General features: G+C 42.5%; 2 protein-coding genes across 13 annotated transcripts in view; both read left to right on the plus strand.

The window, feature by feature from the left end:
• TERB1 (telomere repeat binding bouquet formation protein 1) overlaps positions 1–8,078 on the plus strand; it is a 37,030-nt gene extending 28,952 nt beyond the window's left edge. For 2 of the 9 annotated variants that reach the window (XM_049703155.1, XM_049703152.1), the window contains 3 exons: positions 3,182–3,331; positions 4,387–4,452; positions 5,597–7,582. In XM_049703155.1, coding sequence (XP_049559112.1) covers positions 3,182–3,331; positions 4,387–4,452; positions 5,597–5,790 — 410 coding nt within the window. In that variant the 3' untranslated portion in view covers positions 5,791–7,582. Of the gene's footprint in view, positions 1–3,181; positions 3,332–4,386; positions 4,453–5,596; positions 7,583–7,610 lie in introns of those variants that run through there. The other 7 variants (XM_049703151.1, XM_033407769.2, XM_049703150.1 and 4 more) reach the window with 7 other exon arrangements.
• A 3,364-nt stretch (positions 8,079–11,442) lies between these two features.
• Positions 11,443–15,941, plus strand: part of DYNC1LI2 (dynein cytoplasmic 1 light intermediate chain 2) — a 29,464-nt gene continuing 24,965 nt past the window's right edge. For 3 of the 4 annotated variants that reach the window (XM_004280893.3, XM_033407770.2, XM_012537121.3), the window contains exons 1-3: positions 11,443–11,600; positions 11,732–11,805; positions 13,820–13,936. In XM_004280893.3, coding sequence (XP_004280941.1) covers positions 11,494–11,600; positions 11,732–11,805; positions 13,820–13,936 — 298 coding nt within the window. In that variant the 5' untranslated portion in view covers positions 11,443–11,493. Of the gene's footprint in view, positions 11,601–11,731; positions 11,806–13,709; positions 13,937–15,941 lie in introns of all 4 variants that reach the window. The other variant, XM_049702889.1, reaches the window with a different exon arrangement.

Consider the following 15,941-nt stretch of genomic DNA (forward strand, 5'->3'; position numbering starts at 1 on the left):
TGCTGTGAAAAAATCACCAAGATCTTTTTTTTTTAATTTTTTTTTGGCTGTGTTGGGTCTTCATTGTTGCGCGCGGGCTTTCTCTAGTTGCAGTGAGTGGGGGCTACCCTTTGTTGCAGTGCGCGGGCTTCTCTTGCTGCAGAGCACGCGCTCTAGGTGCAGGGGCTTCAGTAGTTGCGGCATGTGGGCTCAGTAGTTGTGGTGCACAGGCTTAGTTGCTCCGCAGCATGTGGGATCTTCCTGGACCAGGGATCGAACCCGTATCTTCTGCATTGGCAGGTGGATTCTTAAGCACTGCGCCACCAGGGAAGTCCCAATCACCAAGCTCTTAAAGATGCCACAGAGTGAGACAGTTGGGAACCTCTGGTCAAAAATATTCCAGTTCGTAGAATGGATGCTCTATAACTGTTAACTCCCTTTCATCCCTTAGTTTGTTTGAGATAGTTCCTTCCTAGTTGCTTTGCTCCCTCAGTGACCATTCATTTTGCAGACACTTAGGGAGTGCTTATTCTGCAGCAGGCACTGGAATCAGAGATGAATAGAACTCAGTCCTCACTTCAGGAAGTTTACAGTCTATAAAGCTCTCCGTTTTATTACCTTTATTCCTTTATCTTATCTTCCTGCCAAATTTCTACAGATACTCCCCCCAATATATAGTCTACAGCACTTACTCAACTCTGCTGCAGCATCATAGATGCAGCTAGCATCATCTATCATTTTACCAATGATTTTCAAATCTGTATCTCCACACTTCACTTCTACTTCGGGTTATAGCCTCATTCTTCCATATCCAGCTGTACCTAGGACATACTCACTTTAATATTTTGTTATTTCAAGCTTAATGTATTCAAAACAAAACATCTTTCTCCCTCTTAAACTGCCCCCCCCTCCAGCCACTCCATTTTTATTAGTGTTGCCATTATTCTTCTGGCCCCCCAGATTTCAAACCTTGAATCATCTATAACTATCTTTTCTCCTTACATCCCCTATTTCTAGTCTATCATATTTGGTTCTTTCTTTCTTTCCCACACAGGCCCCTTTTCCTTCATGCCTAAATTACTAGCAGTCTTTCAGTCTCAAGTCTCACCAACCCCCAAGTAACGTGTATTGCTATTAACTTCTCTTCCTCATATGTGCTTTGTATCATGTCACCATGCTAAATAACCCTCAGCGCTTCTCTGTAACTCACTAAATCAAACTCTCTGCCTGGCTTTCAGAATTGTGTGGAATTTTGTCCTGCTTCCACTTGTTAAATTTTACTGCAATTTGTTCTGTTTAAGTCCACCAGAAATGTGCCATGCTTATTCCAAACTTTGCCATTTGATCCATTACAATCGAATTGTCCTAAATGTCTCCCTTACCCCGACAGCTCATTATTCACCAATTTTACCTCAGAAATCTCTGCATTCTCCCTGCAAATGCTGTGTTTCAGAATCTCCTTATTTATCTGGACTGTTTAAGTTACCCCTCAACTGATCCTCTTACCTTCAGTTGAGCTTTCTGTAGACAAATCTTGTCATTTCCCTGCTTAATAAATATCCATCAGTTCTTCCCATTGACTTGAAGATAGTAGTTAAAAATCCTTAAGATGACTTTCAAGACCGTTTTTGACCTGGCCCCTTGCAACCCTTACCAACCTCAACTTTTCTCCCACAGTTCTCTCATACCTTATACTCCAGCCACACATAGTACTGTGATTCTCTGAACATACTATGCTTTTTTACTCTTCTGTGCTTTTGACATGTTCTTTGTACTTGAAATGTCCTCATCCTTGCCAACTTTCTGCCTGGCTAACTTTTCCTGTAGGTGACAGGTGGATAGAGAACTTTATAATGGATGGATGTGGCTAACATTACCTGAACCTACCGATCAATCTTAATATAAAAAGAGAGATAGTCAAACTTTATGTTCCTGTTAATGTGATGCAGTAAGAAGTACACAATACTACCTGTGAGGAGTTCTGCTAAAAACAATTGAACTTGGGCTTCCCTGGTGGCGCAGTGGTTGAGAGTCCGCCTGCCGATGCAGGGGACACGAGTTCGTGCCCTGGTCGGGGAAGATCCCACATGCCGCGGAGCGGCTGGGCCCGTGAGCCATGGCTGCTGAGGCTGCGCGTCCGGAGCCTGTGCTCCGCAACGGGAGAGGCCACAACAGTGAGAGGCTCGTGTATCGAAAAAGCAAAAAAACAAAAACACACAAAAAAAACAATTGAACCTGAATCTGATCAATCATCTAGATCTAATTACAAGTTTCTTGGGCACACAGGAATATTTTAAAGGATGCAGCTAGGATGTAATCAGCAAAACTCAGCCTTTGGGAAACTGCACATTACAAATGACCCAGGGTCTACAACAAGTAAATGACAAAGAGGAAGAGAGGAGAATTGGTAGATTAAAAGAAACTCAAGAGACATACCAGCTGAATGTAATGGTGGACCTTGTTTGGATCATGATTCAAATAAACCAACTGTAAAGAGAAAGTTTTGAAATGATGGGGAAATTTGAACACTGACTGGATATTAGATGATATTAAGCATAATTTTCCTAGGTGTGATAGTGGTTTTGCCATTAAAAAAATAAAACAAAGTAAGTGGTTTTTTTTTAAAAAGAGTTCTTATCTGTTAAGAATGCATATGAAGTATTTACAGATGAAATGATACTAGAATGCAAATTGCAGCCTTCATAATCCAGTGTGTACATGGGGGGCAGAGCTGAGTAGGTGGGGGAAGATAAAATATGACAGACCATGAGTTAATAATTGTTGAAGCTGGATGATGGATACGTGGTGGGTAATTATACTTTTCTCTTTATTCTCGTGTGTTTGAAATGTTCCATAGTAAAACATTAAAAAAAAGAAGAAGAAAAAAAAGACGACTGGGCATAAGGGTCACTTCCTTTGGATATCTTCCCTGATAGTGACTCCTGCTCAGAATTAGGCCAAGGTAGATGCTGCTTTTCTATATCACCATAACTCTGTTCACACCACTATGGCAACACTTATTTCACTGTATTATATTTGGTGTCTTTACTCTCTCACATGACATGACTTGGAGTTTCTTGATGTATTTATAATTAAGTTGCTGATTTCACTTCAGTTACCATCATAAAGATATTTGCTTTCATAAATTTGTTATTAGATTTTTTGTAACATCTATACATCACTTAAATTTGTTTTCTTTTAGGTTGCATAGCAGTAGGAAAATCCCTGAATAGCCGAACCTTTAGCAAGCTCTTACACTCTTGCCCATACCAATGTGATCGTCACAAAGTCATTGTGGAAGCTGAAGACAGATATAAAAATGGACTAAGGAAATCACTTATCTGTAACAAAAGTAATTAATTCAGCAATTTTAAAACTGTAATTATAGTAAGTGAGAAAGAGAAAAACAAATACCATATGCTAACACACATGTATATAGAATCTAAAAAAAAAAAATGGTTCTGAGGAACCTAGGGGCAGGACAGGAATAAAGACGCAGACATAGAGAATGCAGTTGAGGACACGGGGAGGGGGAAGGGTAAGCTGGAATGAAGTGAGCAAGCTGCATGGACATATATACACTACCAAATGTAAAATAGATAGCTAGTGGGAAGCAGCTGCATAGCACAGGGAGATCAGCTCGGTACTTTGTGACCACCTAGAGGAGTGGGATAGGGAAGATGGGAGGGAGACGCAAGAGGGAGGAGATATGGGGATATATGTATATGTATAGCTGATTCACTTTGTTATACAGCAACAACTAACACAACAATGTAAAGCAATTATACTCCAATAAAGATGTTAAAAAAAACCCAAAACTGTAATTATAACCATACCTTCTGAACTATGATCTAGAACATTAAGTATATTAAAAGATAAAGGGTAAAATAATGTTGAAAAGAAAATCTGGGGCTTCCCTGGTGGCGCAGTGGCTGAGAATCTGCCTGCCAATGCAGGGGACACAGGTTTGAGCTCTGGCCTGGGAAGATCCCACATGCCGCGGAGCAACCAGGCCCGACAATTACTGAGCCTGCGCGTCTGGAGCCTGTGCTCCACAACAAGAGAGGCCGCGAGGCCACGATAGTGAGAGGCCCGCGCACGGCGATGAAGAGTAGCCCCCGCTCGCCACAACTAGAGAAAGCCCTCACACAGAAACGAAGACCCAACACAGCCAAAAATAAATTAATTAATTAATAAAAAAAAAAAAAGAAAATCTGTCTCTGAGCAACTGTGATTTAAAATGTTCCCAGGGAGTAGGTTTAGTCTCTAGTAATTTAAAAATTCTTCCTAATCCACCTAAGGATTCCCATTAGAAGAGGGAAAAAGGGAATATCATACTAATGGAATTGATGTGATACTACTCAGATTGATACTCTAAGTACACTAAATGTTTTCTGTATTTTTCAGAAATTCTGCTGACCCCACGTAGAAGAGGAAAACTCAATAATGAATCTACTACCCCTGGAGGAATAAGTGAATATATTTAATTTTTAAATAAATATAAATTTCATATATTCCTGAAAAAGAACAGCTGAATGATTGTTCTCAGTCACATCATTAATGGCTTTTAAATGATAACCCTTGCTTCTGATGAGGGTCATACTTCCTGACAAAAGAGGCTTCCCTCTTCCCTTTTTCATGTTGCTTGCTCATCTATTACTTTCCGTCTGGGGAAGGGGCAGGAGAAAACTAACATTTATTAAGAACCTCCTATGTGTTAGGTGTTTTATACATGTTATTTGCTTTATTTGATATAATAACATTGTAAGATAAGGTATTATTTTATTCCCACTTTAATTTGTTTTCTTTTAGGTTGCATAGCAGTAGGAAAATAGCTGAAATTTGCCAATGAGTTGGCAAATGGCACAACTTAGATTCAAATGCAAGCCTGTCTTTCTCCAGAATCCCCTTTTCTATCCTCCGGATCACTTTTCTGTTTTAAGAGCAAAATTATTCTATGCACAAGTGCTTCAGACAAATTTTGTGGAAGATTTTGGTTCACATCTGTAGCACTTTGAACAATCAAAATTGAAGAGACAAATAGTATAAACCTTAGAGCCCTGTTTAAAAATTAAAATATTTCTAAACTATGAGTTAATTTACAGGAGTTTTTCTTTAACTACAGGGTTAATCACCATTTCAAATTTATCACAAGACTTAAAGAACATTACCATTATCTTCTGTTCATATGGAATTAGTATGTGCAGAGTAAGACTAAGCAGTTGAGTACACTCCTTGTCAAAGTCACCTTGAAATTAGTAATATCTGTAGAGCCATTCAGTTATTTATTGTGAAGACATTTGGACTTGATCCATCCAGGAAACATTTTGCCACATACTTTTGTTTGGCCATTTTCACTGCCAAAACCTTGAAAGAAATTTCAAATTTACTTTTTATAACTAGGTCTTTTTCTAGGTTAAAATTTCTGCATACAAATTAAAATTAAGTGCAGTACCACTACAGGGTAGCCCACTTTTTGAAGTAATATTTTCTGTAGAAACTGTTAGAAAATGGGTATTTTTCCATAGAAACGTTGCAGTTGGAAATCTTTTTGACAAGGAGTTGGCATCAAATAATAGAATTTCTTTTTTTTTTTTTCTTTTTTTTTTTTTTGCAGTACACGGGCCTCTCACTGTTGTGGCCTCTCCCGTTGCGGAGCACAGGTGCTCCGGACGCGCAGGCTCAGTGGCCATGGCTCATGGGCCCAGCCGCTCCGCGACACGTGGGATCTTCCCAGACCGGGGCACAAACCCATGTCCCCTGCATCGTCAGGCGACTGTCAACCACTGCGCCACCAGGGAAGCCCAATAATAGAATTTCTTGAGCAGCATGTCTTAAAAGCAAATATATAACAACTAAAAGTATTCTATAATCATTTTTCATAGTAAAATCATTTGCAGAGCATCATGAAATATACATAATTATGGTTATATATTGATTATACAGAGGGATCCTAAATATTTTTAAGTCACTTTCAGCTCGTAAATACCTACATCTTTTTTGTAGGTTCGAGTTGCTTAGCTAAAATCCAATAGTTAATAAGTTGGCCTGCTTTTTTCAAATTTAGAAAGGCATCTTGAGGAGGTAGTGATTAGATTGGTCTTATATCTCTTTTACAAGCAGGCCAGGAATATTTGATGTACTGCCATTTTTCCCCCTCTTAATAAATTTCCCTTTCATACTAGAGACATTCATCACCTTTCATTTGGTTATAGGTTACACTCAAATTTGAGACTCTTCTTTTGAGAAGGGACCATTTGCAGTATCTAAGTATTTAAAGAGCCTTGGGGGCAAGGCTCTCTTTTAGGATGGATTGATATCTTGAGAGGGTTTGAAAAACAAGAGTCTCTAGGACTGAGCCCTCTTGCCTATTTTTCCCTGCTTTTTTCTAATGCCCAGTCAGTATTAGGAGGAGCACTAAAGAAGTCACAGAAGAGAGTCTTGTGGTGTAGAGAGCTGTTTCCTTCTTCTAGTCTGTCAACTATGCTGCTGTGGTAACCATTGAGGTATTTGGCACAGATGCTAATTTAAGTGTAGAAGTCAGTGAGATGGCAACTGCAGGGGAAAAGTGGGGATTGGCTCTACATGAACACCCCCAGGACCCAATATCTTGAATGTTATAATAACCCATCTGGTCCTGATTATAATGAGTTCAAATCATTTAGCAAGTGAAGTTGAAATCATGTTTCTCGGATAACCACAGTTTTCCAGTAGACCCAAGTAAGAATTAACTTCATTGATAAGTTTTAAAAGTTTTTACTGGTAGTAACATTTTTCCATCAACAAATATTTATTGATCACCTACTATGTGTCAGACACTGTCTTAGGCACTGGGGACACATGGGGAGTAAAACAGACAAAAATCCCAGTTTTCATGGAGCCTGCATTCTAAGGAATACCATTAAGTAATATTTAGACATTATTTTCATTGATTTCTTGGCCTTCTGCTGGTAAGATTTTTCCCTCCTGCTTTAAAAGATCTGAACTATGGCTCCTATCTGAGGAGAGATGGACTAACAGTCATAACATGCAAAGGCAAGATTTTCGAAGGATGTCCCAGCATAGCTATTCAAGGTCCTACTAAAGTAAATAGCAGACTTAATTGGAAATACAAAAACTCTTCCTCATCTGCATCTACCCACAATGATAATGTGCATTAACAGTGAATTAAAAAGCTTAAGGGACTTCCCTGGTGGTCCGGTGGTTAAGAATCCACCTTCCAACGCAGGGGACGCGGATTCTATTCTATGAAGTTATGGAGCCCTTTGGGAAGACTGTATCTGTAAGATAGGTAAGCTGTTTGTTAACTGTCCTCACAGGAATGTTGAGAGAATTAACAATCAAATGTTTATAAAATTTTGTGTTTCTTGATTGAAGGATTTTGAGAATATTATCGCAATAGGATTGTTACAATTATTGAAGAGATCACAGTGATAGCATCTAGTTTAATAGTAAGCACTCAGTTTTGTTTTGTTTTAATTGAAGTGGATTTCTAAATGATGAGTAGTCCAGGCATGAATTTTTCTCACTGTGTAATCCATATCCTTAGAATAAGTTAAGCATTTATTTGGGTCTCAAGAACTCTTTTTTCAGCAAGTACTAATGTATTCTACAATTCTCATTAATTGCAGAAAAAAGAAGAATTCGTAAAAACTTTACTGAAGAAGAAGTAAATTACCTTTTCAGTGGAGTTAAGAAAATGGGAAATCACTGGAATTTAATTTTGTGGTCTTTCCCCTTTCAGCAAGGACGGAAGGCTGTGGACCTTGCTCACAAATACCACAAGCTGACCAAACACCCCAAGTGTGTGGCTCCTTGATTGGAAGACTTGTCAGTTTTTAGTTTGATATCTTAAAAAACAGTGTGTTGAAAATACAAAATTTAAAATATTCTTATAAACTCTTATGAGGCAGGAAATGTGGCAATGGGGATACTGTTTTAATTACTTTTTGTGATGCTGTAGCTCATCAAACTATTAAAATAATTTATAAAACAAATACACTTTTGGATTTCCCTGGTGATCCAGTGGTTAAGACTCCACACTTCCAATGCAGGGGACATGGGTTTGATCCCCGGTCAGGGAACTAAGATCCCACATGCCTCGCAGCACGGCCAAAGCAACAACAATAACAACAACAAAAATTGTTTAAAACAACTTTTTATTGTTTGCTTTTAAGTTAGTTTTCTTCTAGTTGGAAACCAAACTGTTAGATCTCAAACTTCTATTTTTCTTACTCTTTTTATATTCCATCATGCTGATGCATCCTCCATTATACCTAAAATGCTGTTGCTATGGCAAAGTGATCAAGTATCAGGGCATTAAAGCTCAGTTGTGCTTATGTACTCATTGGGTCACTGCTTCATGTCATTCATATAAATACCAAAGGGTATTTCCCTATAAGCATGTATTCTTTCACCCTTTCAGATCATGACCATGTTTACTTAGATAAAGCAGAATTTTTATTAAATATCTTTTATTCTGATACACAATGAAAATTCCAGAGGTTTAATAAGCAGAAAAATTTTAAGCTTGAGAATAATTTACAATTAGGAAAATTCTTTGTATCATTTAAAGTGTGAATGACTCTAGTCCATTATCTGTCAGTATTTCCTAAGCACTATGGGGATGATTTAAATGGTCTGCTGGGTTATTTTGATGTATATTTTTCAAGATGTATGAATGTTGTTTTAGGTCAAAGGGGAAAATATTTTGTCTGTTGCCTCAGCCTTACTGGCAATAGTTTTTTTTTTTTGATTGATTGGAAATTATCTATGTAACAGGAAATCAAATACTACTTACAGAGCATCCCCAAGAGTATGACATACTGTAGCTGGGACACTGTTTTGTGTCAGTCACTGACACTATATTTAAAATAACCTATACTGCCTTCTGAAACCTTGAAATTTTATCCTAACCCTTGGCTAACTTTTGGTTAATGTGAACTGCTTTTTTCCCTCAAATAGAATTTGGTAGTAAAGTAAGTGAATACACATCAAAAGGAAAGCCAAAGAATGATCACATATTAGAGGACTGTTTGACTTTAGGGACTCAGACCTGGCCAGTTCAACAGGGAATAAAAAGGGATTGCAATAATGTCAGACCCTTGGAGTTGGGGCTGACCTCAGTTATAGTTCCCTGCCGGAGGCATAAACTGCTGTACAACGATCTGGACATTGGCTAACTTTAGTTTTGCATATATCCTCAGAAACCTGGAATTTACTGTTTCACAGGGTGATAATTGATGGTCAGTTCTTCATTATGCTAAAATGAAATATACTTTTCTGGAGTACCTCCTGCAGAACCACAAAAGTTGAATCTCTTTTCCACATACCAGCCCTTGAGAGAGTTACAGATAGATATCTATCACTTTCTCCTCTACATCCTTTATCCTTCATGCTGATGAGCCCCAGCTACTTCCTGTTTCAGCTGAACAGTGTCATGTCCCCTTATGAGCGTAGTCACTGACCACTGGATACCTTTTTGTTTATAAACTGTGTCCAGAAAGAAATGTGGCCTGACTGGCAGAGTAGGGGGATCAACTTCTTTGCTAGGACCAAAGAGGTTTTATGGACCTTACCTAAGATACTTCTTGGCATTCTACATGACCAACTCTCCGATTATAGTTGATATAGTTAAGACTTATAATTTTTATTAATTTCTATCTTGTTCTTACACATTTATTTTTAACTCCACTACAGGACTTCAGTGGCCCCTGTTAAATTTAATCTTGTTAGAATTAGTTTGTACTCAGTTTGTCATCCAGTGTGTTAGGCCTCCCTTCCTGCTTCAGGTCATCCACAGCTTCTGTGAGTGTGCTGCTGCATTCTCATCCAAGTCATGGATGGCACCCTGAATTGGCTGGGTCAGGGCAGGAGATTGGGCCGGGTCCCTAGCAGCCTCCTCTGGTGGTCCTTCCTCATCAGCCCCCTCTGGGCCTGGTCTTTAACAAGCCTCAACACTATCATCCAGCCTACATTTCACTTTCTTGTCTATGACGTGCATCGGCAAATGCCCCATTGAAATCTGAATTTTCAAGGTCTGCAGCATCCTCCTACCTGCTATTCCTGCAAAATAGAAACTGTGTAAATCTGGTGCTGTCTTTTCCTTTTCCAACTGGTCGCATTAGAGAATTTCACCTAGGGCTGATGAAGTTCACTAGCCTGTAGTTTTCAACTCCATCTTTTGTCCTGTGAAAATTCAGACACTGCTTACCTTTTTATGACTTAGAGCACTTTTCCTGCTCTTCCTAGATTTCCAGGGTATAATTCTTAATAGGTTTTCACTCCCATTGTCTTGTTTGAACCTTATATTCAGGTTGGCAGATGATATGCCCATTTGTTGGATCTGCCATAATTCATGCTGCCAAAATTCTGGCAGAGTCAGGATCAGAATCCTACTCATCTGCATCCCACATACATGGTTGCTTTTCTGACATATCCTACTTTCTTGTGATATTTAGAAATGCCTTGTAAAATGCCTCTGCTTCCGCAGAGGCTAGCAAGAGCCCTCAGGTAGCGGCCAGACCTAAAGTGAAACTCGATAGGTGAAATGTATTTTTTCCTTCCTTTTCTTCCAATACCCTCTTCCTTCCCCTTCTCTCCCCTCCCTTCCCCCTTCATATCTCTTTTTTCCTTCCTTCCTTCCTCCCTTCCTTCCTTCCTTTCTTTCTCTTTTTCTTTCTTTTTTCCTGAAGAAAGGAAATTAAAGCCTCCTATTTCTGGTGTCAAATGCTGGCTCCCAGAAAATATCATTAAGAAAAACCAAACACCTGTTTATAAGTAAAATCAAGCGAATTACTCACTACAGTAAAGATCACTACCTCGTGGTCTTAATAGGGTCAAGGAAGGAGGAGGTGAAAAGCAGGATATTTGTGAGGATTTGGGGGTCTAGTTTAAGGCCGGTCTTTCAATTCGTGGTTCGATTAGGATTAAGCAAAGTTCATGATAGAACAGGTTAAGATCGGTAAAATTGGAAGTACCGGGATGCTATCAGAAGATAGCCAGAAAGCACTGGATCCTTGGTCAGGTTTCTCAAGATTTATGAGCTTCAAGTTCCTCACCCGTAAAAGAGTTAGACAAGATTTAGTGAGATATCCTGTACTGATCTCATCCCAAGGCCTGAGCTTTTCGCTTCAGTCCGTCGGGTGCCTCGGCCCCAGACGGCGCAGCTGGAGCGGCCAGCTGACGGAGGACCGGGAACGGGTGTCTTTGCGCCCCTCGGCCGGCAGAGGCCGCTAGCGCGCCCTCCACCCGGGTGGCTCCCGCTCGCGCCGCCGCCTCCCCGAGCAGGGCTGCCCCGGCGGCCGCCTGACCGCCGCCCACCTCCCGCCACCGCGTTGGCCTCAAGACCCTGCGGGAGCCGCGGACATCGCAAGCCCGGCGGAGCGCGGCGGGCGGCGCGGACCCTGCGGGGCGGGCGGCTGGGGGAGCGGCAGGCGCGGGCGGGCCGGCGGGGTCCTCGCGGGTCCTCGGCGGGCCCGGGGGAGGGCCCTCTTTGTGGCTGCAGTTGGCAAGATGGCGCCGGTGGGGGTGGAGAAGAAGCTGCTGCTGGGCCCTAACGGGCCCGCGGTGGCGGCCGCCGGCGACCTGACCACTGAGGAGGAGGAGGGCCAGAGCCTATGGTGAGACCGCGAGGCGGCCGGGCTGGGCTGGCCGGGCCGGGCCGGACCGTCGGACAGACTTAACGGGCCGTCGCGGGCCAGTCAGGTTCAGGCTGGCCCCAGGGCCGACCGCTGTGCCATTGTCCCCACAGGTCCTCGATCCTGAGCGAGGTGTCCACCCGCGCCAGGTCCAAGCTGCCGTCCGGCAAGAACATCCTGGTTTTCGGTGAGCGCCGGTGGCGGGGCGTTGCCCGGGGAGCTGGGGTGGGCGAGGCGGGCGCCCTCTCACTGGTGCCAGCCTTCCTCTCCCCTGCCTCCTGCCCGGGAGAGCCTGGAGACCCTGGCTGGACAGCCTGAGAGTGGCCAAGTCCACCACGGCCGAGGTCAGGACGTTGCCCCTTTTCGAGAGCCCAGGGATGCTGGCAAGGGCTCGTCGGCACATTCCATAGTCTTTTGGCCGCAACATCAGCTTTGCTTTAAATGTCCCTGACTTCCTGCGCTCATAGCCTCGAAGTTCACCGAACTGCGGGCGTAGAGAGGGGAGAGAGTAGATGAAGTTAGCGGAGGAGGCGGGCGAACGAGGTGACTGGGGGTCATCGGGCTGTGGGGAGATGCCACAGGAGCCATTTCTCTATCTTGATGAGCGGTGCACGGTGGGAGGGGCGCTGCAAAGGACAGCAGGCCTTGGAGTCCTCCCCAGGGACTTTTCCTACATTATTTTAGCCTTCACTGCTGGGTTACCTGGGTTAGGTCTCTCAGCGTCTCTGGTCTCCTTTCCTCATACAAGTAAGGGAGTTTGGCTGGGTTCATTTATACAGCAGACCCATTTGTTGAGTGGGTCGTTTACTGTCGGTTTGGGCACTGGGACAGCACAGACATTCCTCAGACACTACACAAGAATGTCAGTTTAGTGAGACACAGATAGATGTGTTGGTGATTGCACTACACCATGTTGGGTATAGACAGATGATTTGGGGCACATCATATGGCTTGTTGCTGTTTGGAGTTAGGTGTTTTGAAGGGTAGGTGTTAACGTGTAGGGGCCCAGAGGGTTAGTGTTTGGAGGAATACAGAGGTGACAAGGCGAGGCGGGGGTGTTGGAAGTTACCACAGCCTCCTTGTGGAAGGTGTCTGATGAGGTAAGTTCGAGGCAGATGGTGGAAGGCTGAAGAGTCGATGCTTTTTCCTGAAGGCACCCGATTCTCAAGGGCCTTTTATTTTACCTCCATCCTCTGATTCTCACGGGAATCACTGTGAGGGTGGTTTTCCCACTGTTTTTGAGGTGAGTGGCTGGTCTTTAGTTGATGACCACTGCAGTGGGTAACAGAAGACCCTTAGAGGTCATCACGAATTGGGGGATCAAGGGCACCAGATGTGTGTTTAGAAAGGGGGTGCTGGCAGCAGAGTGGCAGGTGGCTCAAAATGAGCAGGTACTGAAGTCAGACTGAGTGCTCACCGTGTCCAGATGGGATGTGGAGGGCCTGAGTAAGGTAGTGGCATTGGCGGTGGAAAGGAGGACTTGGACCTGTGGGATGCCTTTCAGTTCTCATGTTCTGTAATTCCATATTACTAAATCCCAGGGGTGCTTAGTAGTGTGTTTTGGTGGTGGCTCTTGCTGATGTTTAAGGTTTCTTTTGGGGGGAGGGAGAGTTGTTAGCTGGGTGGAGGGGGATGAGGAGGCGCTTGGTCATTACTAAGGTAGTGCTTAAGAGTTTTGCTTAGGTCTGTAATTATTTTCATCAGTTTCCTAGTCTTCAGGGTGCTTATGAAAGAAATGTACTAAAATCAAAGGTGAATAACAGCTTCATTCTTTATGATTATGAGGCAGGATCAGACTTTTTCAGTTCAGAGTCCCTAGGTTTTAAGGTTAATTATATTCTGAAGATTTCTTGCTTTCCTTATGGTAAAAGTTTATTTTGTGAGAAACTAGCCCCTCCTTTTACTTTCACTTTTCCAGATGCGTGTCTTATAAATTATAGGTAGGGCCTGCGGGCCTGCCTTCTTCCTTTCCTTGTGAGGTAAGGATGACTGCAGTAGATTGTCATTTTAGATCTTGGAAATTGCCACCTTTATCACCTCTCCCCACCCTGACCACTCTTACAGCAGGTCCTACTTTGTTTATGAATACAGGTGAGACCTCAATAGCAAGCTCTACATGAAAGTTCCTTGTGTGAATGTCCAGACTCCCCATCCTTGCCTAGAATAAGCGGTACGCTTTGTCTTACGTGCATCACTTATAGGTGAAGATGGTTCTGGTAAAACAACCCTCATGACTAAACTTCAAGGAGCTGAGCATGGCAAAAAAGGAAGAGGCCTAGAGTATCTCTACCTCAGTGTCCACGACGAGGACCGAGATGGTGAGTGAAGCATTGATCCATGCAAGTCTCTGACTCCTCGGTTGCCACTCCTGCAACATGCCCAGGCATTCTCAATTTTCTCTTTAGGGCTAAGAGAATTAGTCACAGGGGAATAGATGAAGTGTATCTCTTTGTAGGACTTTACCTATTTTTCTTTACAGAGTATGTTAGCAAAATGGGGAATGGGCCTGTTACCTGCTGCTCTGGGTAGCCCTTACTTAAGAGGAGAGACTGAGGGTAAAGTTTCAAATGCACATAAAAGTAAGAAACTGAGAAGTTTTTGGACTTCCCTGGTGGCTCAGTGGTTAAGAATCCACCTGCCAACGCAGGGGACACGGGTTCGAGCCCTGGTCCAGTAAGCTCCCACATGCCGCAGAGCAGCTAAGCCCGTGCACCACAACTACTGAAGCCCGCGCGCCTAAAGCCCGTGCCCTACAACAGGAGAAGCCACCACAATGAGAAGCCAGTGCACCGCAATGAAGAGCAGCCGCCTGCTCGCCACAAGTAGAGAAAGCCCGCGTGCAGCAACGAAGACCCAGCATGGCCATAGATAGATAGATAGATAAAATTTATTAAGAAACCAAGAAGTTTTTAAGTGCTTTGGACTTTTCTATGAGAGAAACACTTGGCAGACTGATCTGGGCACCATTGTTACTCTGCCTGGTTTTAGTGGAGAATCTGAAATTGATGTGGTTTAGAGTATAAAAGCTTAACAGATATCCACAAGAGAGTTTTGAGTCTTTTTGTGACAGTGTAGAAATGCTGATTGCTTGTGTGTTTTTGTTTTGTTTTGTTTTGTTTTTTCCCCCAGTGGAGAGAATAGAGGCTCAGAGGTAATAATGTTCTCTTAATTTCTCACGTCTAGAATGTGGATAATAATAGTTTTCTACCTTCTGGGTAATTGGGATGGTTAAAAGTGCATGGTAAAAAAAAAAAAAAAAGTGCGTGGTAAGCCCTATTATAAGGATTAGATATCATTTAAAATTGTGATAAGTACGATTGTGAGTTGGATTGGAATAATGGTTTTTGGTTACCACTAGTCACTAATACCTCCTTTGTAAAATTTTAGGCTTTGTGTTAGATCTTGGATGGCTCTAAAGTAAATAATTATTAATGCCTAGATTTTTTTATTTGTAGAAAAGTTACCGTGTAAGGATGAAATATCTTCATTAAATTACTTTCTTAAAATTGCGTTTACCCATTTGTACAATAAGGACCATGATGTAGGGGTGATTATATAAGGGGGCAAACCCCACCACCTCTGGTTCCCCATTTCCTTATTGCTAAAATGAAGAAGCTGAACCCAGGTCCTTCCTTGCACCTTAATTCTTCGAGATCCAAGAATCATTTAAATAGAGGGGGAAAACCCTTTAATCTTAACTTAGTAGTCACCTTAGAACCCCAAGATTTTATTCTTGCTCCTTCTTCCCTGGCTTCCTTTGCCATACTGAACATTCTCTGAAGGATGTGAAAGAAAGGTAGGAGGTAGACCTGGTGTTAAGGGCTCTCCTTGTGTAAGGAGAGCAGAGGCTTTCCAGTGCCCACCTAGGCCCACCGGAGTTTGTGTAGGTAGGGTTGGGACTCAGGGGTCACCGAGCTGGGCTAGGGGGCCTCATATGTCTGAGTGTTTTGCTTCCTGTCTTTGATGATTATTGTGGAAAGAACTTGGGCTTTGGAGCCAGGCAGAACTGGTTCAGAATCCACTCCGGTAGTTACTAGTTGTGACTGACTTAACCACTCTACACCTCAGTTTCCTTATTTGTAGTATTGGGCAATGGTACCAGTTTGTAGGTTGACAGAATGAGAGGTGGCATGTGTCAAGTGTAGCTGAGTGCTTGAGACAGGTGGTAGGTCTAGTACCCTTTTGAAAGTATATGAAACATGGTGTAGATACTCTGACATTGCTATAGCTGCTTGTTTCAAAGGGGCATAAACATATTTCATGCCAAGGATCAAAGTAACTATATTCACTTACCTTTGAGTTAAAATACATGTTAATTTTTAT

The sequence above is a fragment of the Orcinus orca genome, chromosome 20, assembly GCF_937001465.1.
Source record: "Orcinus orca chromosome 20, mOrcOrc1.1, whole genome shotgun sequence".
Classification (NCBI taxonomy): domain Eukaryota; kingdom Metazoa; phylum Chordata; class Mammalia; order Artiodactyla; family Delphinidae; genus Orcinus; species Orcinus orca.